General features: G+C 53.2%; 1 protein-coding gene across 3 annotated transcripts in view; it reads left to right on the top strand.

Annotated features, from left to right (window-relative positions):
- sh3pxd2aa (SH3 and PX domains 2Aa) overlaps positions 1–23,594 on the top strand; it is a 367,257-nt gene that overhangs the window by 29,195 nt on the left and 314,468 nt on the right. For all 3 annotated transcript variants that reach the window (XM_038822069.1, XM_038822070.1, XM_038822068.1), the window contains exon 2: positions 11,450–11,530. In XM_038822069.1, coding sequence (XP_038677997.1) covers positions 11,450–11,530 — 81 coding nt within the window. The remainder of the gene's footprint in view (positions 1–11,449; positions 11,531–23,594) is intronic.

Raw genomic sequence — 23,594 nt, 5'->3', positions numbered from 1 at the left:
GCTCACCAGGGGAAGGCAGCAGTAAGGTTCATGGCACAGTGGCTGGCTCTGCTGCGCAGCAGGGCAGGAAGAAAAATGCAGGGCTAGAGTGATAGGGGACTCGATCGTAAGGGGAATGGACAGGCGGTTCTGTGGACGCAATTGAGACTCCAGGATGGTATGTTGCCTCCCTGGTGCAAGGGTCAAGGATGTTTCGGAGCGGCTGCAGGACATTCTGGGGGGGTGGGGGGGAGGGGTGAACAGCCAGCTGTTGTGGTGCACATAGGCACCAACGATATAGGTAAAATACGGGATGAGGTCCTACAAGCTGAATTCAGTGGAGTTAAACTAAAAAGTAGGACCTCAAAGGTAGTAATCTCAGGATTGCTACCAGTGCCACGAGCTAGTCAGAGTAGGAATGTCAGGATAGATGGGATGAATGCGTGGCTCGAGAGATGGTGCAAGAGGGAGGGATTCAAATTCCTGGGGCATTGGGACCGGTTCTGGGGGAGGTGGGACCAGTACAAACCGGACGGTCTGCACTTGGGCAGGACTGGAACCGATGTCCTAGGGGGGATGTTTGCTAGAGCTGTTGGGGAGGGTTTAAACTAATGTGGCAGGGGGATGGGAACCGATGCAGCAAGTTGGAAGGTAGTAAAACAGGGACAGAAGCAAAAGGAAGTAAGGGAGAAAGTGCAAGGCAGAGAAGACATAGTCAAAAATCAAAAAGGGCGACAGTACAAGGTACAGTGACTGAGGGGAGCTCAGTGAATAGGCCCAGTAATACTAAAAGGAATAAAACTGGAGATGTTAAGATTCAAAACAGAGGTAAAAAACCAACATAAGTGTACTTTACCTGAATGCTCGTAGTATTCGGAATAAAGTAAATGAGTTGATGGCGCAAATCGTCGTGAATCACTATAATTTAGTGGCCATTACTGAAACATGGTTAAAGGATGGTCACGACTGGGGAGTTAAATATCCGAGGGTATCAAACTACTCGGAAGGACAGAGTGGATGGTAAGGGAGGTGGTGTAGCTCTGTTATTTAAGGATGACATCCGGGCATTAGTAAGGGATGACATCGGTGCTATGGAGGATAAGGTTTAATCCATTTGGGTGGAAATCAGGAATAGTAAGGCGAAAAAGTCACTGATTGAAGTTGTCTATCGGCCACCAAATAGTAACGTTATGGTGGGGCAGGCAATAAACAAAGAAATAACTGATGCATGGAGAAATGGTACAGCAGTTATCATGGGGGATTTTAATCTACATGTCGATTGGTTTAACCAGGTCGGTCAAGGCAACCGTGAGGAGGAGTTTATAGAATGTATCCGCGATAGTTTCCTAGAAAAGTATGTAATGGAACCTACGAGGGAAACCTGGTGCGGCCACACCTGAAGTATTGTGTTCAGTTTTGGTCTCCTTACTTGAGAAAGGATGTACTGGCACTGGAGGGTGTGTGGAGGAGATTCACTAGGTTAATCCCAGAGTTGAAGGGGTTGGGTTATGAGGAGAGGCTGAGTAGACTGGGACTGTACTTGTTGGAATTTAGAAGGATGAGGGGGGATCTTATAGAAACATTTAAAATTATAAATAGATAGGAATAGATGGGATAGATGCGGGCAGGTTGTTTCCACTGGCGGGTGAAAGCAGAACTAGGGGGCATAGCCTCAAAATAAGGGGAAGTAGATTTAGGACTGAGTTTAGGAGGAACCTCTTCACCCAAAGGGTTTTGAATCTATGGAATTCCTTGCCCAGTGAAGCAGTTGAGGCTCCTTCATTAAATGTTTTTAAGGTAAAGATAGATAGTTTTTGAAGAATAAAGGGATTAAGGGTTATGGTGTTCGGGCCGGAAAGTGGAGCTGAGTCCACAAAAGATCAGCCATGATCTAATTGAATGGCGGAGCAGGCTCGAGGGGCCAGATGGCCTACTCCTGCTCCTAGTTCTTATGTTCTTATGTTCCCAAGACTCGTGGATGCCATCACTATCATGGCCTTGTTGAAGCATTTTAAGGGGAAGCTAGATAAAGGGAGAAAGGAATTGAAGGATATGCTGATTGGGTTAAATGAAATCTTGTGGGAGGAGTGTTGTGAGGAGGGTAAACACCAGCATGATTTTCCACACTCGTCAACTTGGGATAGAATCAAAATTGTTGCGTTCCTTTTGTGATCTCCATTATTGAGGTCTGCAACTAATAGTTTAGTGTAGTTATTGTTATAGTGTGACGAATGTGGCAGTGAATTGTACACCATCAGCTCCCAGAAACAAGTAGTTTAGTAAAGAGCTGGTTTAAAATGGTGAAGGAGCCAGGGAGACTGCCATGCCTTTAAAAGCAGTGCTGTGGGATCCTTTGCATCTTCCAGGAGGGCTGCAGAGGCTTTAGTTTAATGTCTTATTTGAAGAACAGAACCTCCAACTCCTCATGACTGCACTTGTTAGCCTGGATTTTACCATTTTTTCAGTTTGGTGGGACTGCTACTCACTGAGCGATGACTGACATTTTATTCCAATAGTTTCTGGTCAGACATCTTTGGGTGGGATTCTCCCATATGTTCTCCCACTGGAGCTGAATTTTGCACCAGTTTTACGATCCCCTTGTGCTCGGAAAGCAGGATGCAATTCCGTGTTCCACACCATGCAGATGTATGCATGGCCTGGAATAAGAGGGATTCCCAAGGACTCCTGTGGCCTGATAACAGGTTCCCACAGCTGTCCCCCATGTAAATCTGACTGACCCCCCTCCCTTGCCTGAGTTGCCTGGGTGCCCCTCCCACCCCCTCCAGCTCCAAGTATGGGGCCCCCACCGCTTGGGACCACTAATACGGGACCCCTGCCTGGAAACTAGTGAGCAGTCCAGACAGTGGGAAGCAACTCCATGTGTCCATTCCTCCAAGGAGAGTGATCTCCAGACCTATTTGCATTTTCTTTTACATTGGGCTCCGATTAAAGCTCATTGACCTGAAATGTTTTCTCTCCATCGATACTGCCTGACTGAATATTTCCAACATTTTGTTTTCTTGTCTATTTCTGTTCCTATTGTGTAAATCTATCTTTACAAATTCCTGTTGTCTTATAAACACCTAAAATGTTCTGGCACTCTGGAAGAAATTCCTCTTTAATACTCCATCCATCCCATATAGATTATCATAGAATTTACAGTGCAGAATATAACTGCTTAAGTTTTTTGCTCTATCAGAACTGGAGCAATGCAAAGCTTATTTCACTTTTCTATTCTCTCCTCACAGCCATTTATGTCTTTGCTTCAAATTTTTTTTTGTTTTTGACTTGAGAAGCAATCATCTCCGTGTTGACCACTGCATTTGGTAAGATATTCCATGCTGACCAATGCCTCAATTTTAAAACTGCCAGTCAGAAAAATTAATGACTGCTTGTCACTCCTCTTCAGCAAGATACAGCAGTTTTTCTTTCTTCATTCTTTCAAAGCTCTAATTGTAAAAACTCTTCAAAATCTTAACATTTGTTCTAGTGCAAGTACTGCCGCCATACTCCTTCATAATTACAGGTTGCTACTTTTAGCATCATCCTGCAGGATGTACACAAAATACTAACAGTTTTTTCTATAATGGGGGAGACGGAACTTCACCATGTTCTTGACTTGTGGCCGAAATAATATTTTGCCTGAATATAGTAGTACCCCAGTTTATATTTTTGACTAATTAGAAACACATTTCATAGGTCTACATAGCTTTATCCATCTGCATTAGTTTAATCTATTGGCTTCTCTGTTCCTCTATACTCAGTGGAAATGTGTTTCAATCCATTCCTTGGCATGAGATGGGGTGAAACAGCAAGTCTGGGGAAGCTGGAGAAAATGACTTAAATTTTCAGTGAGGGTAGGAGAAATAAATAAGCCCCATTTAACAACAGGCTAATTTAAGACTGATATCTGATTTGACATTGGTCATAGAAACATAAATCGGAATAGGAGGATCCCATTCAGCCCTTCGTGCCTGCATCTACTGTCTAATCCTGTTAGAATTTTATAGGTTTCTATGAGATCCCCCCCCCCCCATTCTTCTGAATTCCAGCGAATACAATCCTAACCGACTCAATCTCTCCTCATACGTCAGTCCCACCATCCCAGTCTGGTAAACCGTTGCTGCACTCCCTCTATCGCTAAAACATCCTTCCTCCGATAAGGAGACTAAAACTGCACAATATTCCAGGTGTGGCCTCACCAAGGCCCTGTATAATCCCTGCTCCTGTACTCTGACTATGAAGGCCAACGTACCATTTGCCTTGTTTATTGCCTGCTGCACCTGAATGCTTACTTTCAGTGACTGATGTGTAAGGATACTCCGGTTTCATTGCACATTCTCCTCTCCTAATTTCCCTTCTCGTTTTTTTAGATTTATTGTCACGTGTACTGAGGCACAGTGAAAAGTATTGTTCTGTGTACAGTCCAGGCAGATTGCTCCATACATGATAAACATAGGACATACGATAAATACGCATGTAAATACATAGACATTGACATCGGATGAAGCGATACAACTGTAGAGATGATGTGTAGAGAAATTGGTTTAGTCGAGAAGAGAACCATTCAGGAGTCTGGTAATAGTGGGGAAGAAGCTGTTTTTGAATCCGTTGGTGCGTGTTCTCAGACTTTGTATCGTCTGCCCGATGGAAGAGAGAATAACCCGGGTGGGAGGAGTGTTTGATTATGCTGCTCACTTTCCCCAGGCAGCAGGAGGTGTAGACGGAGTCAATGGATGGGAAGCGGGTTTGTGTGATGGACTGAGCAGTGTTCACGACTCTCTGTAGTTTCTTATGGTCTTGGGTCGAGCAGTTTACGTAACCAAGCTGTGATGCAGCCACCAAAATGGATATCCTCACATGTATCAAAATTATACTGCATCTGTCATTAATTTGCCCACTCATTCAACTTGTCAAATCACACTGAAGGTTCTCTGCATCCTCCTCACAGCTCACCCTCTCGCCCAGTTTTGTCATCTGCAAATTTGGAGATATTGGACTTGATCTAATGGCCGCCCTATGCCCGAAGGCAGCTCACCTTTATTTTCTCGACTTCTAGATAGGTCTGACCTGGGTCTTTTCTTAGATTTGTAAACTTTTGTCCGTAGGTTTCTAGCACTAGTACGTAGGCAATTAATATGGCTTTCTTCACCTCATCATCCCCAGATGGCTGGTTTAGCTCACTCGGCTAAATCGCTGGCTTTTAAAGCAGACCAAGCAGGCCAGCAGCACGGTTCGATTCCCGTACCAGCCTCCCTGGACAGGCGCTGGAATGTGGCGACTAGGGGCTTTTCACAGTAACTTCATTGAAGCCTACTCGTGACAATAAGCGATTTTCATTTTCATTAATTTCAGATCCCTCTTTTGATAGTGAGGCAAACACATCTCTTGCTTGCTAATCTTTCCCTCTGCGTTTCAAACTTATTCCTTTCCCATTCCCTTTGAAAAACTCTCTTTTTCTTTGGCTTCATTTGCTTTATCCATTTCTCTCTGTTTTTGCTGCATTTCCGTTTCTTGTTTTTAATTGGATTTGAGCTAATTCTAATGGGTTAGACTGTGTCACTGGTATGTTTCAATATTGAGCTATGGTTTGTATTCTCTCTGCTTTCTTTGCCCCTTTTAGCAGGGCTAAGGGCAGTTTCTGTGATAAACTCAACAGGTTTGCTTTCGATGCACCTTGTAACTGCTCCCAAGTGACTTCCTCCACCCTGGGACATCTTTTGCAACTCTAAGGCTCATCTTCAGTCACTACTTATTCAATATTTCTTTTTTTTTTAAAATAATTTTTATTGAAAAATTTTGAATTTATACAACAACATCAAACCATACTAAAATACCAACAATAACAATAATGACAATCATGAACCTTCACCCCTCCTCAATGAACAACCCAACTTATTAACAACAACTTAAATTAACACACTGCTAAGTTACATAAACGTAGCGAAAAAAAAAAATAGAAACTAGAAACCCCCCCTTGCTGCTGCTGCTATTGACCAAGATACCTATCTCTGAGCCAGGAAGTCCAGAAAAGGCTGCCACCGTTTATAGAACCCTTGTACTGATCCTCTCAGGGCAAATTTGACCCTTTCCAACTTTATAAATCCTGCCATGTCATTGACCCAGGTCTCCACACTTGGGGGCCTCGCATCCTTCCACTGCAGCAAGATCCTCCGCCGGGCTACTAGGGACGCAAAGGCCAGGGCACCAGCCTCTTTCGCCTCCTGCACTCCCGGCTCCACCGCAACTCCAAAAATCGCGAGTCCCCACCCTGGTTTGACCCTGGATCCAACCACCCTCGACACTGTCCCCGCCACCCCCTTCCAGAATTCTTCCAGTGCTGGGCATGCCAAGAACATGACATGATTCGCTGGACTCCCCGAACATCTGGTGCACCTGTCCTCACCCCCAAAGAACCTACTCATCCTAGTCCCGGACATGTGGGCCCGGTGCAGCACCTTAAATTGGATGAGACTAAGCCTCGCACATGAAGAGGAAGAGTTGACTCTCTCCAAGACATCCGCCCAAGTCCCGTCCTCTATCTGCTCCCCGAGTTCCCCCTCACATTTAGCCTTCAGCTCCTCCACTGACGACTCCTCCACCTCCTGCATTACCTTAAAGATGTCAGACACCTTCCCCTCTCCGACCCACACCCCCGAAAGTACTCTGTCCATCGTCCCCCGCGAGGGCAGCAAAGGGAATCCCTCTACCTGTCGCATAGCAAACGCCTTTACCTGCAGGTATCTGAACATGTTCCCTTGGGGAAGCCCAAATTTATCTTCCAGTTCCCCCAGGCCCGCAAACCTCCCGCCAATAAACAGGTCCCTCAATTTACTAATGCCCACCCTTTGCCACCCCCTAAATCCCCCATCCTTGTTCCCCGGGATGAACCGATGATTGCCGCCCAGTGGAGCCTCCATCGAGCCCCCTGTTTCCCCCCGATGCCGTCTCCACTGTCCCCAGATTCTTAGGGTCGCCGCCACCACCGGGCTTGTGGTAAACCTTTTAGGGGAGAGCGGCAACGGCGCCGTTACCATGGCACCCAGGCTCGTACCTCTACATGACGCCATCTCCATTCTTTTGCACGCTGCCCCTCCCCCCTCCATCACCCATTTACGCACCATTGACACATTGGCCGCCCAATAGTACCCCAAAAGGTTGGGTAGCGCCAGCCCGCCTCTATCCCTCCCTCACTCCAGGAAAACCCTCTTCACTCTCGGAGTCGCATGTGCCCACACAAAGCTCAAGATACTGCTAGTCACTCTCCTAAAGAAGGCCCTGGGGATGAAGATGGGCAGGCACTGAAAGAGGAACAAGAACCTCGGAAGCACCGTCATTTTGACGGATTGCACCCTCCCCGCCAACGACAATGGCAGCATGTCCCACCTCCTGAACTCCTCCTCCATCTGATCTACAAGCCTGGTGAAATTATGTTTGTGAAGAGTCCCCCAGTCCCTGGCCGCCTGCACCCCCAGGTACCTAAAACTATCCCCTGCCCGCCTCAGCGGGAGCCTACCAATTCCTTCCTCCTGGTCTCCAGGGTGCACCACAAATACTTCACTCTTGCTTGAATTTAGTTTATAACCTGAAAAGGTCCCAAACTCAGCTAGCAGCTCCATCACCCCCGGCATCCCTCCCACCGGGTCCGCCACATACAGTACAGGTCATCGGCATACAACGACACCCTATGTTCCTCCCCACCTCGCACCAAACCTCTCCACCTCTCTGAATCCCTCAACGCCATCGCCAGCGGCTTGATTGCCAATGCAAACAACAAGGGGGACAGGGGGCAACCCTGCCTGGTCCCTCGGTAAAGCCGGAAGTACTCCGACCTCCTCCCATTCGTGGCCACGCACGCCATCGGGGCCTCATATAGCAGCCTTACCCATCTAATGAATCCTTCACCAAATCCAAACCTCCCCAACACCTCCCATAAGTACCCCCACTCCACTCTATCGAAGGCCTTCTCCCATCCAGCGCCACCACTATCTCTGCCTCCCCCTCAATCGCCGGCATCATGATGACATTCAACAATCTCTGCACATTCGTGTTCAGCTGCCTTCCCTTCACAAACCCTGTCTGGTCCTCGTGTACAACCCCTGGCACACAGTCCTCTATCCTGGTGGCCAGGATTTTTGCCAGCACCTTGGCATCTACGTTGAGGAGAGATATGGGCCTGTATGAACCACACTGCTGGGGGTCCTTGTCCCTCTTTAAGATAACCGAGATCAGCACCCGCGACCTCGTCGGGGGCAAAGTCCCCCCTTCCCACGCTTCATTAAGTGTCCGCACCGCACCACTAGGTCCACAAACTTTTTATAAAATTCCACTGGGAACCCATCCGGCCCCGGTGCCTTCCCTGACTGCATCTGCCCGATCCCCTTAACTAGCTCCTCCAGCTCAATCGGCGCACCCAACCCCTCCACCTGCTCCTCCTGCACCTTCGGGAAAGAAACCCCGTCGAGGAACCTCTCCATTCCCCTCCTCTTCCCCCGTTGGCTCCGACCAGTACAGTTCCCCGTAAAAGTCCTTGAACACCTCATTCACCTCTACCCCCCTTCCGCACCACATTCCCACTCTTGTCTCTCATTCCAGCAATTTCCTTTGCCGCATCCCGCTTGCGGAGCTGATGAGCCAGCATCCTACTCGCCTTTTCACCATGTTCGTACACTGGCCCTTATGCCTTCCTCCACTGTGCCTCCGCCTTTCTAGTGGTCAGCAAATCAAATTTAGCCTGCAGGCTGCGCCTCTCCCCCAACAGTCCCTCCTCTGGTGCCTCTGCGTACCTCCTGTCTACCTCCAGCATCTTTCCCACCAGTCTATCCCTCTCACTCCTCTCGCTCCTCTCCCTGTGTGCCCGGATGGATATCCGCTCCCCATGAATCACTGCCTTCAGGGCTTCCCAGAGCACCCCCACCTGAACCTCCCCCGTTTCATTCACCTTGAGGTACCCCTCAATACTTGCCCGAACCCTCCTGCAAACCTCCTCCTCCACCAACAACCCCACATCCAACCGCCACAACGGGCGCTGGTCCCGCACCTCCCCCATATCCAACTCTATCCAATGCGGAGCGTGGTCGGAGATTGCAATGGCCGAATACTCGGCTTCCTCCACTCTCGGAATCAGTCCCTACTCACCACGAAGAAGTCTATCCGAGAGTAGACCCTATGTACGTGGGAGAAGAAAGAGTACTCCCGTGCCCTCGGCCTCACAAACCTCCATGGATCCACCCCACCCATCTGGTCCATAAACCCTCTCAGTACCTTGGCAGCCGGCGGCCTCCTACCCGTCCTAGAGCTGGACCGATCCAGTGAAGGATCCCACACCGTATTGAAGTCCCCCCCCCCCCCCCCCCCCCATGATCAGACCTCCCGCCTCTAGATCCGGGACCCGTCCCAACATACGCCTCCTATTCAATATTTCAACCCCAGAAAGAGGGCAATCGATCCACACACACTCACTGTCTTTAAGTTCGATAACCCCAAGCCAAACCAGGAATTATATGTGAGAATATCCCGCCACAAGCCTCCAATTTGTTACGGACCCCTTGCCAGCCTCAACAGTGGCTAAGAGACTGGACAAAGACCATAATGTTTCGACTGCGGTGCGGAAAGATCGATTCGTTCCAGGAGTGATAATATCAGGATTAGGGCTTGGTTATTTTATAAACAAACTTTATTAACTCAAACAATATATACATTTTTAAACTTCAACCCAAACAATAACACATTACATGTAGTTTTTAACCTTAACACACTAGTTCCCATTAAACAACACTAACAGAATATGCAGCTCTCATGCCACTTACACAGGCAGATAAAGACGATACTTGCATTTGCAAAGCAATTTTTCTTCTAGTAGGGACACTTATTCTGAACCCGTTTTCCAAAACCTGCCTCAGTGGCAACTTTCATGACCACCTCGGTCAATTTCTAATCCTGGCCCTTGTGTCCCTTGACAACCAGGGTCCTCTGGTCTTGGTCCCACCTGTTGTCTTTACGGAGACATATTTGGGCCTCACGGTAGCATGGTGGTTAGCATCAATGCTTCACAGCTCCAGGGTCCCAGGTTCGATTCTCGGCTGGGTCACTGTCTGTGTGGAGTCTGTATGTCCTCCCCCTGTGTGCGTGGGTTTCCTCCGGGTGCTCCGGTTTCCTCCCACAGTCCAAAGATGTGCGGGTTAGGTGGATTGGCCATGCTAAATTGCCCGTAGTGTAAGGTTAATGGGGGGATTGTTGGGTTACGGGTATACGGGTTACGTGGGTTTAAGTAGGGTGATTATTGCTCGGCACAACATCGAGGGCCGAAGGGCCTGTTCTGTGCTGTACTGTTCTATGTTCTATCTATTTACCCTGTACTGTCGCTATCTCCTCCTTGAAGGCCTTCCCTGCTCTGACATGTTATCTGTGAGTAACTGTTCCTAGTCACTTGGGTCAAATCGTTTATTTTCTTAACTGGGGAAATTTTACAAAGTTCTTTGATTCCTGGCCCATTCTTGCCCTTTTCCATAACTACCCTAAAATTAACTGAATATTGGTCAATATCTCCAAAATGCTTGCCTACTGTTATGCACTCCACCTTTCTGGGCTCATTGCTGAATATGAGGTTCAGAATTGTCCCCTCCCTTGTTGGCTTTTCTACGAACTGATAAAAATGTTCTCCTGGATGCAATTTAAGAATTTTGCTCCCTCCCTACCTTGTATATCCCAGTTAATATTTGGGTAGTTAAATCTGAATTACAGCCTTGTGGTTCCCACACTCAGATCTATCAGCATCCGATGAAAGAACTGCATCTGAAACATTAACCCTCCATAGAGGTGGTCTTCTCTGAGGAATTTATTTTTTGTTTTATTTCAGAGTTCTAGCATCTTTGACTGTCGTCTTTTTGTTTTAGGTGGAATAAATGAATGAAAAAAATGAAAATCGCTTACTGTCACGAGTAGGCTTCAATAAATTACTGTGAAAAGCCCCTAGTCGCCACATTCCGGCGCCTATTCGGGGAGGCTGGTACGGGAATTGAACCCGTGCTGCTGGCCTGCCTTGGCCTGCTTTAAAAGCCAGCGATTTAGCCCAGTGTGCTAAACCAACCCCATACCTGCTAAACCAGCCCCTGACCAATACTGAATTTGATTCTGCAGAGATTGGTGGTAGTGGGGACAGTGAGGAAATACTTGAGAAAAGGGAGGCCAGTTTCAATTCCCGTACCGACTGAGGTTATTCATGAAGGCTTCACCTCCCAACCTGCCCCTCACCTGAGCTGTGATGACCCTCTGGTTAAATCACCACCAGTCAGCTCTCCCCCTCAAAGTGGAAAGCAGTCTATGGTCTGGGATTATGGCAGCTTTACTTATGAAAAGGTTCACAGTGAATATCTGCTCTATATTAGACTGCCCTGTGAAGTAGGTGTTTATAGAACCATGAAAGGGGGAAAAAATACAATTATTTTAAGAATGTATTTTATTTTTACAGGTTTACGTTATCCAAGTGAACTGGTCAGATAACGCGTCAAATATCATCTACAGACGTTATAGCAAATTTTTCGACCTCCAGGTAATGTTCAATTTCATTCAGCTCAACTTTTAACTAATGCAGATGTGCTGGAAATTGCAGATTTGCAGATTGGCAGTGGCCATTCTTCAGATCTTTCTTTTTTTTTGAAGAGGGCGTGTATTACAATCCCAGACCAGATCCCCACAGTGGCTGGGATACTGGACAGAAACCCCAATATTTTATTTAAATGTTGTAAGACTGCGACTTCTGGTGGCGGCCATGGGGTGAGTGGTGGGCGCACATTGGGGTATTTTGGTGTAAAGATTGTGCGGAGGGTAGAGGGTATTAGGATGGGCGTGTCTGTGGCTTACCAAACTCGACAGAAGACAGTGTGAGCCCTGATGTGTGGAGAGTAGAGGGTATTAAGTCCTCCCCCAGATGGGTGTGTCTGTGGGTTACCAAACTTGACAGGACAGTGAGACCCTTGACTAAGGGTTCGAGGAGACCCGTGGCGCAGCATCAATTCTAAAAATGGGGGTAGGGGAAGGGTCGTCGACTGGAAAATCGCAATGGAGAAGCTGATGAGTTTCATCAAAGACGAATTTCAACAGCAGCATAAAGAAATGTACAGTGAATGGTCGAGAGTGATTGAGGGGGGAAGTGGCACCTCTTTGTGGGACCTTGAACGGGTGAAGAAGAGCCTCGAGGAACAGGAGGCGATGATCCAGGAGGTGGAGAAGATGGTAGCTGACCAGGATGATCGGATTGTGTCGTTGGAGGCGGAGATGGCGATCCTGGGGACATGTGCAAGACGCTGCGAGTGAAGGTGGGGGACCCGGAAAATCTGTGGATTGTGGGCCTTCCGGAGTGGAGGGAACGAGTGCAATGGGAGGGAACGAGTGCAATGGGCTATGTCGCGAGGATGCTGGCCAGGACGTGGCCTCGTATGAAGAGGCGGTTGCACTGTTGAAAGGGCAGTTCGTGAGGCCGGTGAATGAGGTGTTTGCTCGACATCATCTTACCACGCGTGTCAGCGCCCTGGTGAATCGCTGGCAGAATTCCTGCGTGACCTGAGGGTACTCTCCAGGAATTGTAACTGCCAGGCAGTTACAGCAGTGCAACACCTGGAACTCGTGATCTGAGACACCTATGTGACTGGAGTCCGGTCCAGTTATATCTGGCAATGACTGCTCGAAGGGGGTGCCCTCGACCTCAAGGACACGGTACAGCTATCTACCTGGTTAGAAGCAGCATTCCAGAGTTTGGATGCCTTCACACCTGACCATGCGGCATCCTCGTGGACACCGGAGGCGCGGCCATCACCCGACCCGTGTGTGTCCCATGCCTGTGCTGTGCGGCTGCCCACCAACTCCGGGGGCTGTTCTGCTACTTCTGTGTCCAGGGCCAGCACCAAAGGCAGCGTTGTCCAGCTCGGAACGCAACCTGCAATGAGTGCGGTAAGAAGGGGCATTTTGCCAAAATCTGCCTGGCCCGACCTAAAGTTCCCAAATCGAAGACCTGCCAGGCCCGACCTGAAGCTCACAGATACCGCAGTGTGGCATCGTGCCTGCCGGTACCGCCCCCTTCTGATGCGTAACCCACCTCGTGCAGTCCGTGGGAACTGTCATCTTCGATATTGCCCATCACGTGTGACTCATGGAGGCCGCCATTTTGGGACCACCCCGCTACCGCCGACCGGACCAGTCATCCGCAGGTCGGCTCTGTTACACTCGACCAGTCCCGGCCCCATCACCTCAAGAACTCTATGGTGGCCGTCTGGGTCAATGGGCATGAGACGTCCTGCCTCTTCGACTCCGGGAGCACGGATAGCTTTGTCCATCCTTACTGCACGGTAAGGCGCTGCTCCCTCCGGATTTTCCCCGTGTCCCAAACAATCTCCCTTGCTTCCGGATCACATTCCGTGCAGATCCAGGGGTACTGTGTTGCAAACCTTGTGATACTATGATTAACCTAGGACAAAAGTTCGGCGCAACATCGTGGGCCGAAGGGCCTGTTCTGTGCTGTATTTCTCTATCTCTATCTATACAGGGCGTCGAGTGCGCCAACTTTAAACTTTACCTCCTCCCCATCTCTGCGCTCCCCTCTTGTTAGGACTGGATTTCCAATGTAACCTCCGAAGCCTGACTGAACCCTCTCACAGTCTAGCCTGTCGCCCCTTCCTCGCTCTTTGCAAACCTCGCCCCAGACTGTAAGCCTGTCGGCAGTAGGAGCAGACGATACAGTGCTCAGGACAAGACCTTTATCAGGTCGGAGGTCCAGCGACTCTTGCGGGAAGGGATCATTGAGGCCAGTAACAGCCCATGGAAAGCCCAAGTAGTGGTCATCCGGACCGGGGAGAAGAACCGGATAGTCGTCGGCTACAGTCGACTACAGTCAGACGATCAACAGGTACACGCAACTTGATGCGTACCCTCTTCCCCGGATATCTGACATGGTCAACCAGATTGCGCACTATAGAATCTTCTCCACGGTAGACTTGAAGTCCGCGTACCACCAGCTTCTGATCTGCCCGGAAGACCGCCAATACACTGCCTTTGAGGCAGACGGCCGCCTCTACCACTTCCTCAGGGTCCCCTTCGGCGTCACCAATGGGGTCTCGGTCGTCCAACTTGTGGAAGCTGTGTGACTTTGGAGGCATTACCTGGCTGGCAGGAGAATCACTCTCCTCACTGACCAACGGTCGGTGGCCTTCATGTTCAATAACACACAGCGGGGCAAGATCAAGAACGACAAGATCTTGAGGTGGAGGATTGAACTTTCCACCTGTAACTACGATATCTTGTATTGTCCGGGGGAGCTCAATGAGCCCCCCAGATGCCCTGTCCCGCGGTGCATGCGCCAGCACGCAAGAAGACTGACTTCGGGCCATCCACAATGACCTCTGTTACCTACGGGTCATCCGGCTTTTCCATTTCATCAAGGCCCGCAACCTGCCCTACTCCACCGAGGAGGTCAGGGCCATGACCAGGGACTGCCAAGTCTGCGCGGAGTGCAAGCTGCCCTTCTATCGGCCAGACAGGGCTCACCTGGTGAAGGCCACCCGCCCCTTTGAACGCCTCAGCGTCGACTTCAAAGGGCCCCTCTCCTCCACTGACCGTAACGTGCACTTCCTCAACATTGTTGACGAGTACTCCCGTTTTCCCTTTGCCATCCCATGCCCCGACATGACCTCGGCCACTGTTATTAAGGCCCTACACAGCATCTTCACCTTGTTCGGTTTCCCTACCTACATCCATAGTGATCGGGGCCCCTCTTTTATGAGTAGTGAGCTGCGTCAGTTCCTGCTTAGTCAAGGCATAGCCTCAAGCAGGACTAGATTTAGATGTAGGTGAGCACTTTGGTGATAGTGATCACAATTCGGTTATGTTTACTTTAGCAATGGGCAGGGATAGGTATATCCCGCAAGGCAAGAATTATAGCTGGGGGAAAGGCAATTATGATGCTATTCGGCAAGATTTAGGATGTATAGGACGGGGAAGGAAACTGCAGGGGCTGGGTGCAATCGAAATGTGGAGCTTTTTCAAGGAACAGCTACTGCGTGTCCTTGATAAGTATGTACCTGTCAGGCAGGGAGGAAGTTGTCGAGCAAGGGAACCATGGTTTACTAAGGAAGTTGAAGCACTTGTCAAGAGGAAGAAGAAGGCTTATGTTAGGATGAGACATGAAGGCTCAGTTAGGGCACTTGAGAATTACAAGTTAGCCAGGAAGGACCTAAAGGGAGAGTTAAGAAGAGCGAGGAGAGGACACGAAAAGTCGTTGGCGGATAGGATCAAGGAAAACCCTAAGGCTTTCTATAGGTATATCAGGAACAAAAGAATGACTAGAGTAAGATTAGGGCCAATCAAGGATAGTAGTGGAAAGTTGTGTGTGGAATCAGAGGAGATCGGGGAAGAGTTAAATGGATATTTTCCGTCAGTGTTTACACTGGAGAAAGACAATGTTGTCAAGGAGAATACTCGGGTTCAGTCAACCAGGCTAGATGGAATTGAGGTTCACAAGGAGGAGGTGTTAGCAATTTTGGAAAGTGTAAAAATAGATAAGTCCCCTGGGCCAGATGGGATTTATCCTAGGATTCTCTGGGAAGCCAGGAAGGAGATTGCAGAGCCTTTGTCCTTGATCTTTATGTCACCTTTGTCGACAGGAATAGTGCCGGAAGACTGGAGGATAGCAAATGTTGTCCCCTTGTTCAAGAAGGAGAGTAGAGACAACCCTGGTAATTATAGACCTGTGAGCCTTACTTCGGTTGTGGGTAAAATGTTGGAAAAGGTTATAAGAGATAGGGTTTATAATCATCTTGAAAAGAACAAGTTGATTAGCGATAGTCAACACGGTTTTGTGAAGGGTAGGTCATGCCTCACAAACCTTATTGAGTTTTTTGAGAAGGTGACCAAACAGGTGGATGAGGGTAAAGTGGTTGATGTGGTGTATATGGATTTCAGTAAGGCTAGTGGTGTACCGCAAGGATCTGTTTTGGGGCCACTGCTGTTTGTCATTTTTATAAATGACCTGGAAGAGGGTGTAGAGGATGGGTTAGTAAATTTGCAGATGACACGAAGGTCGGTGGAGTTGTGTATAGTGCTGAAGGATGTTATAGGTTACAGAGGGACATAGATACGCTGCAGAGCTGGGCTGAGAGGTGGCAGATGGAGTTTAATGCGGAAAAGTGTGAGGTGGTTCACTTTGGAAGGAGTAACAGGAATGCAGAGTACTGGGCTAATGGCAAGATTCTTGGTAGTGTAGATGAACAGAGAGATCTCGGCATCCAGGTACATAAATCCCTGAAAGTTGCCACCCAGGTTAATAGGGCTGTTAAGAAGGCATATGGTGTGCTAGCCTTTATCAGTAGGGGGATTGAGTTTCGGAGCCACAAGGTCATTCTGCAGCTGTACATAACTCTGGTGCGGCCGCTCCTGGAGTACTGCGTGCAGTTCTAGTCACCACATTATAGGAAGGATGTGGAAGCTTTGGAAAGGGTTCAGAGGAGATTTACTAGGATGTTGCCTGGTATGGAGGGAAGGTCTTACGAGGAAAGGCTCAGGGACTTGAGGTTGTTCACGTTAGAGAGGAGAAGGCTGAGAGGTGACTTCGTAGAGACATATAAGATGGTCAGAGGGTTAGATAGGGTGAACAGTGAGAGTCTCTTTCCTCGGATGGTGATGACCAACACGAGGGGACATAGCTTTAAATTGAGGGGTGGTAGATATAGGACAGATGTCAGAGGCAGTTTCTTCACTCAGATAGTAGTAGGGGTGTGGAACGCCCTGCCTGCAACAGTAGTAGACTCGCCAACTTTAAGGGTATTTAAGTGGTCACTGGATAGATATATGGATGAAAATGGAATAGTGTAGGTCAGATAGGCTTCATAGGTGCAACATCGAGGGCCGAAGGGCCCGTACTACGCTGTAATGTTCTATGTTCTACCAGCTATAACCCCCAGTGAAACGGGCAGGTGAAGAGGGAGAATGCGATGGTCTGGAAGGCCGTCCTTCTTGCCCTGCAGTCTAGAAGTCTCCCAGTCTCCCGCTGGCAGGAGGTTCTTCCCGATGCGCTCCACTCCATCCGGTCGCTTCTCTGCACCGCCACTTGCAAGACGCCTCACAAATGTTTGTTTGTCTTCCCCAGGAGGTCCATCTCTGGGGTCTCACTTCCATCCCGGCTGACAACATTCACTCGACTCGTGTGAATTGATGGTCCATCAATGTGGGGGGAGCAGGGCAGCTTGAGAATGCTCGGGAGGGGGCCCATGTTCGGATGGTGTTTGGTGTGGGGGTGAGGGGGGGGCAGGGATGAGGTTTAGAGAGGAGTTGGGGGCAGGTTGGATGGGTACGGGAGGGTGATGGAGGGCCTTCTGGTTGGAGTTGCCATGGTAGCAAGGAATGTTAGTGAATGGAAGTGAAGTTGTGGGGGCTGTGGTGGTCAGTGCGGGAGGGGGGAGTTAGGGATGGAAGGGTGGGGGGAAGGTGGCTGTTACAGATGGGGCAGCGGGCCATCTTGAGTGGGCCTGATTCTCAATAAGGACGTGAGTCCTGGCAAGGGTGTGGGAGGGGTGTGTACTGGAGGAGGAGGGACGGTGTGCGCGCTGGAGGAGGAGGAGGGAGGGCGTGCGCGCTGGAGGAGGAGGAGGGAGGGCGTGCGCGCTGGAGGAGGAGGAGGGGGGCGTGCGCGCTGGAGGAGGAGGGCGGGCGTGCGCGCTGGAGGAGGAGGGACGGCGTGCGCGCTGGAGGAGGAGGGAGGGCGTGCGCGCTGGAGGAGATGGGGGGGCGGTGCGCGCTGGAAGAGGAGGGCGGGCGTGCGCGCTGGAGGAGGAGGGCGGGCGTGCGCGCTGGAGGAGGAGGGCGGGCGTGTGCGCGCTGGAGGAGGAGGGCGGGCGTGCGTGCTGGAGGAGGAGGGCGGGGCGTGCGCGCTGGAGGAGGAGGCGGGGCGTGCGCGCTGGAGGAGGAGGGCGGGCGTGCGCGCTGGAGGAGGAGGGCGGGGCGTGCGCGCTGGAGGGGGAGGCGGGGTGTGCGCGCTGGAGGAGGAGGGCGGGCTGGTGCGCGCTGGAGGAGGAGGGCGGGCGTGCGCGCTGGAGGAGGAGGGCGGGCGTGCGCGCTGGGAGGAGGAGGGCGGGCGTGCGCGCTGGAGGAGGAGGGCGGGCGTGCGCGCTGGAGGAGGAGGGGCGGGCGTGCGCGCTGGAGGAGGAGGGCGGGCGTGCGCGCTGGAGGAGGAGGGCGGGCGTCGCGCTGGAGGAGGAGGGCGGGCGTGCGCGCTGGAGGAGGAGGGCGGGCGTGCGCGCTGGAGGAGGAGGGCGGGCGTGCGCGCTGGAGGAGGAGGGCGGGCGTGCGCGCTGGAGGAGGAGGGCGGGCGTGCGCGCTGGAGGAGGAGGGCGGGCCGTGCGCGCTGGAGGAGGAGGGCGGGGCGTGCGCTTGGAGGAGGAGGGCGGGCGTGCGCGCTGGAGGAGGAGGGCGGGCGTGCGCGCTGGAGGAGGAGGGGGGGCGTGCGCGCTGGAGGAGGAGGGCGGGCGTGCGCGCTGGAGGAGGAGGGCGGGCGTGCGCGCTGGAGGAGGAGGGCTGGCGTGCGCGCTGGAGGAGGAGGGCGGGCGTGCGCGCTGGGAGTGAGGAGGGCGGGCGTGCGCGCTGGAGAGGAGGAGCGGGAGGCGTGCGCGCTGGGGAGGAGGAGGAGCGGGGAGGGCGTGCGCGCTGGAGGAGGAGGAGGAGGAGCGGGAGAGGGCGTGCGCGAAGATGGAGGAGGAGGAGGAGGAAGCGGGAGGGCGTGCGCGCTGGAGGAGGAGGAGGAGGAGCGGGAGGGCGTGCGCGCAGGAGGAGGAGGAGGAGCGGGAGGGGCGTGCGCGCTGGAGGAGGAGGAGGAGCGGGAGGGCGTGCGCGCTGGAGGAGGAGGAGGAGCGGGGGAGGCGTGCGCGCTGGAGGAGGAGGAGGAGCGGGAGGGGCGTGCGCGCGCTGGAGGAGGAGGAGGAGCGGGAGGGCGGTGCGCGCTGGAGGAGGAGAGGAGCGGGAGGGCGTGCGCGCTGGAGGAGGAGGAGGAGCGGGAGGGCGTGCGCGCTGGAGGAGGAGGAGGAGCGGGAGGGCGTGCGCGCTGGAGGAGGAGGAGGAGGAGCGGGAGGGCGTGCGCGCTGGAGGAGGAGGAGGAGCGGGAGGGGCGTGCGCGCTGGAGGAGGAGGAGGAGCGGGAGGGCGTGCGCGCTGGAGGAGGAGGAGGAGGAGCGGGAGGGCGTGCGCGCTGGAGGAGGAGGAGGAGCGGGAGGGCGTGCGCGCTGGAGGAGGAGGAGGAGCGGGAGGGCGTGCGCGCTGGAGGAGGAGGAGGAGCGGGAGGGCGTGCGCGCTGGAGGAGGAGGAGGAGGAGCGGGAGGGCGTGCGCGCTGGAGGAGGAGGAGGAGGAGCGGGAGGGCGTGCGCGCTGGAGGAGGAGGAGGAGGAGCGGAGAGGGCGGTGCGCGCTGGAGGAGGAGGAGGAGGAGCGGGAGGGCGTGCGCGCTGGAGGAGGAGGAGGAGGAGCGGGAGGGCGTGCGCGCTGGAGGAGGAGGAGGAGCGGGGAGGGCGTGCGCGCTGGAGGAGGAGGAGGAGCGGGAGGGCGTGCGCGCTGGAGGAGGAGGAGGAGCGGGAGGGCGTGCGCGCTGGAGGAGGAGGAGGAGCGGGAGGGCGTGCGCGCTGGAGGAGGAGGAGCGGGAGGGCGTGCGCGCTGGAGGAGGAGGAGCGGGAGGGCGTGCGCGCTGGAGGAGGAGGAGGAGCGGGAGGGCGTGCGCGCTGGAGGAGGAGGAGGAGCGGGAGGGCGTGCGCGCTGGAGGAGCGGGAGGGCGTGCGCGCTGGAGGAGGAGGAGGAGCGGGAGGGCGTGCGCGCTGGAGGAGGAGGAGGAGCGGGAGGGCGTGCGCGCTGGAGGAGGAGGAGCGGGAGGGCGTGCGCGCTGGAGGAGGAGGAGGAGCGGGAGGGCGTGCGCGCTGGAGGAGGAGGAGGAGCGGGAGGGCGTGCGCGCTGGAGGAGGAGGAGGAGCGGGAGGGCGTGCGCGCTGGAGGAGGAGGAGGAGCAGGGGGGCGTGCGCGCTGGAGGAGGAGGAGGAGCAGGGGGGCGTGCGCGCTGGAGGAGGAGGAGAAGGAGCTTTCTGTGGACTAAAGAGGCTTTGTGAAGGGGACGCAGCTCTCTAGTAATATTAGGAAGTTGCTTAATGTAACTGACCCTGTCAGGGGGGTGAGTGCCAGAGGTGGTAGTGTCCATGGATGCAGCGAAGGCTGTGTGGGTTTGTTGTGTGGGTTCTGATCTCTCTCTACACTGGGGAGTGTTGGCGAGCAGAGCTTCCCACGATACGAAACGGGGCTATGTGCGCCTCGGCTGCACGCGCTCCCTGTTCAGACCCCTTCTACAGTGCGAGTCGGGTTGAATAGCCGTGTGGTTCTCGGCACTGCGAGAGCTGGGAAATGCTTGGCTAAACACACTCGCAATAGGACTTTGTTCCCTTTTGGGAGAATCGCATCCTTAGTCACCTTTTGCGCCCTGAGGGTTTCTCACCAGTTTAGCCCACATTTAGGATTATCTTCAGCACGGCGGAGCTGAACTCAGATCGGGCAGCCATCTCTAAGTGAGATTGTGGGTCCTCCACACTTCCCATTAATGGGCAATGTCCCACCCCCCACATGGGCACTAACCCACCCCCTCCCCATGTGGGGTCACGCCCTATGGGGTCCATGAGGGTTCCACCTCTTCAGCACCCCCATCTGTCACCTCCCAAACTTCTAGAGGCCCCTACTTGCCTGCTGCGCACCTTCCACCCTTCAAACTTCCACCCTTCAAACTTCCACCCTTCAAACTTCCACCCTTCAAACTTCCACCCTTCAAACTTCAACCCTTCAAACTTCCACCCTTCAAACTTCCACCCTTCAAACTTCCACCCTTCAAACTTCCACCCTTCAAACTTCCACCCTTCAAACTTCCACCCTCCTGTCATTGCCATACCTCCTCTCGGGCTCTGACCCTCTGGTGCCACCTTGGCAGCTGGGCAGTGCTCCTGCCAGCTTGGCACTGCCAGGGTGGCAGTGACAAAGTACCCACCCTGCACTACCCCTTACCACTCGGGGGTCTCCGATGGCCTGTGACCCCTGGGTAGTCATTGTGGAGGCTGGTAGATATCCAATGAACCTGCCCAAGTAGGTCTTTGTCCTACGTAGGCACGTGCTATTTGGTCACGGGTGTACTTCAGATTCTGTGCCTCGTGGGACTTCTCCGTGAGGAATAAAGGCAGCGGGGAAGCCAGTGAGAGGCCTTTCCCGGGATCTACCAGCCACCTTATACTCCCTTGAGTGCAATGTGAGGAGGATGGGGGTGTGCGTGCTGGAGGAGGAGGGGAGTGTGTGCGCTGGAGGAGGAGGGGGGTATGCGCGCTGGAGGAGGGGGCGGCGTGCGTGCTGGAGGAGGAGGAGGGGGGCGGCGTGCGTGCTGGAGGAGGAGGAGGAGGAGGGGGCGGCGTGCGCTGGAGGAGGTGGGGGGTGTGTGCGCTGGAGGAGGTGGGGGGTGTGTGCGCTGGAGGAGGAGGGGGGCGTGCGTGCTGGAGGAGGAGGGGGCGGCGTGCGTGCTGGAGGAGGAGGGGGCGGCGTGCGCTGGAGGAGGTGGGGGGTGTGTGCACTAGAGGAGGAGGGGGCGGCGTGCGCTGGAGGAGGAGGAGGGGTGCGTGCTGGAGGAGGAGGGGGGGGTGTGTGCGCTGGAGGAGGAGGGGGGTGTGCACGCTGGAGGAGGAGGGGGGGTGTGCGCGCTGGGGGAGGAGGGGGGGTGTGCGCGCTGGGGGAGGCGGGGTGTGCGCGCTGGAGGAGGAGGGGGGTGTGCGCGCTGGAGGAGGAGGGGGGTGTGCGCGCTGGAGGAGGAGGGGGGGTGTGTGCGCTGGAGGAGGAGGGGGGGTGTGCACGCTGGAGGAGGAGGGGGGGTTGTGCGCGCTGGAGGAGGAGGGGGGTGTGCGCGCTGGAGGAGGAGGGGGGGTGTGCGCGCTGGGGGGGGGGGGTGTGCGCGCTGGAGGAGGGGGGAGTGTGCGCTGGAGGAGGAGGAGGGGGGGTGTGCACGCTGGAGGAGGAGGGGGGGTGTGCACGCTGGAGGAGGAGGGGGGGTGCGCGCTGGAGGAGGAGGGGGGTGTGTGCGCGCTGGAGGAGGAGGGGGGGTGTGCGCGCTGGAGGAGGAAGAGGGGGGCACAATACCCAGCCTAGGAAGACCTGCTCTTTTGTTGGTTCCTCAACATAAAGCCATCCCGTACACATTCCAGGAATTACGGTATTGTGGCTAATTTGATTTGCCCAATCTATATGTAGATTAAAATCACCCATAATTACAGTTGTTCTTTATCGCATGCATTGCTAATTTCCTGTTAATTGCCATTGCCAACATCACTGCAGTTTGGGGGTCTTTATGTCGCCCACTAACGTTTTTTTGCCTCTTGGTGTTTCTCAACTCTACCCATACTGATTCCACATTGTCAGAGCTAATATCCTTCCTCACTATTGTGTTAGTTTCCTCTTTAACCAGCACTTCAGTTCCACCACCGTCATTTCCTTTTTGTCTGTCCTTGAGTACTGAATACCCCTGGACGTTCAGTTCCCATCCCTGGTTACCCTACAGCCATGTTTACACAATCCCGATTATATTGTACCCGTTGACATCTATTTGCGTGATTAGTTTATCCGCTTTATTGTGAATGCTCCGTACGTTAAGGCACAAAGCCTTTAAGCTTGTCTTTTTAACATTATTTGTCTCACACCCAATATTTTTCACTGTTTGAATCTGGCCCTTGGTTTCTCTGTCTATCACTTTTCCTATTCCCCTTTCTGTCTTCTGTTCTTGTCCTTGCTTCTACCTCCTCTGACTCCTCGCATAGGCTCCCATCCTCTTATTTGAGTGTATACCCTCCCCGACCATTTGAGTAACTACTTCCCCATGGACATCAGTCCTGGTCCAGCCCAGGTGTTACCGGTCCAGTTTCTGCTGGTCCCACCTCCCCCAGAACCAGTCCCAATGCCCCAGAAATCTGAAACCTTCCCCCTCACACCATCTATTCAGCCACATATTCATCTGATATATCCTGCCATTTCTACTCTGACTAGCACGTGGCGCTGGTAGTAATCCTGAGATCACTACCTTTTGAGGTCAGGCTTCATGACCTCATCATTTTGTTTTAGTGTGCCACGACCACTGGCTGTGCACCCTCCCCTTCCAGAATGCCCTGTAACTGCTCCGAGACATCCTTGACCCGAGCACCAGGGAGGCAACATACCATCCTGGAGTCTCGTTTGCGGCTACAATTGAATCCCCTATAATTATTGCATTCCCACACATTTTACTCCTCCCCTCTGCAGCAGAACCAAACGTGGTGCCACGAGTTTGGCTGTTGCTGGTTTCCCCGAGAGGTCATTTCTCATGACAGTATCCAAAACGGTATATCTGTTTTGCAGGGGAACAGCCACAGGAGATTCCTGTACTGCCTGCCTCGGTCCCTTGTTCTGCCTGGTGGTACCCATTCCCTTCCTGCGTGTGGAGTGTTACCCTGTGGTGTGACCAGCTCTCCCTCCCTCCCTCCCTCTCTCTCTCTCCGTCTCTCTCTCTATCTCTCTCCGTCTCTCTCTCTCTCGTCTCTCTCTCTCTCTCT

This window comes from Scyliorhinus canicula, chromosome 16 (genome assembly GCF_902713615.1).
Source record: "Scyliorhinus canicula chromosome 16, sScyCan1.1, whole genome shotgun sequence".
NCBI classification, from domain to species: Eukaryota; Metazoa; Chordata; class Chondrichthyes; order Carcharhiniformes; family Scyliorhinidae; genus Scyliorhinus; species Scyliorhinus canicula.
Note: the sequence above shows the minus strand (reverse complement) of the source record. Positions and strands in the feature narration are given on the sequence as shown.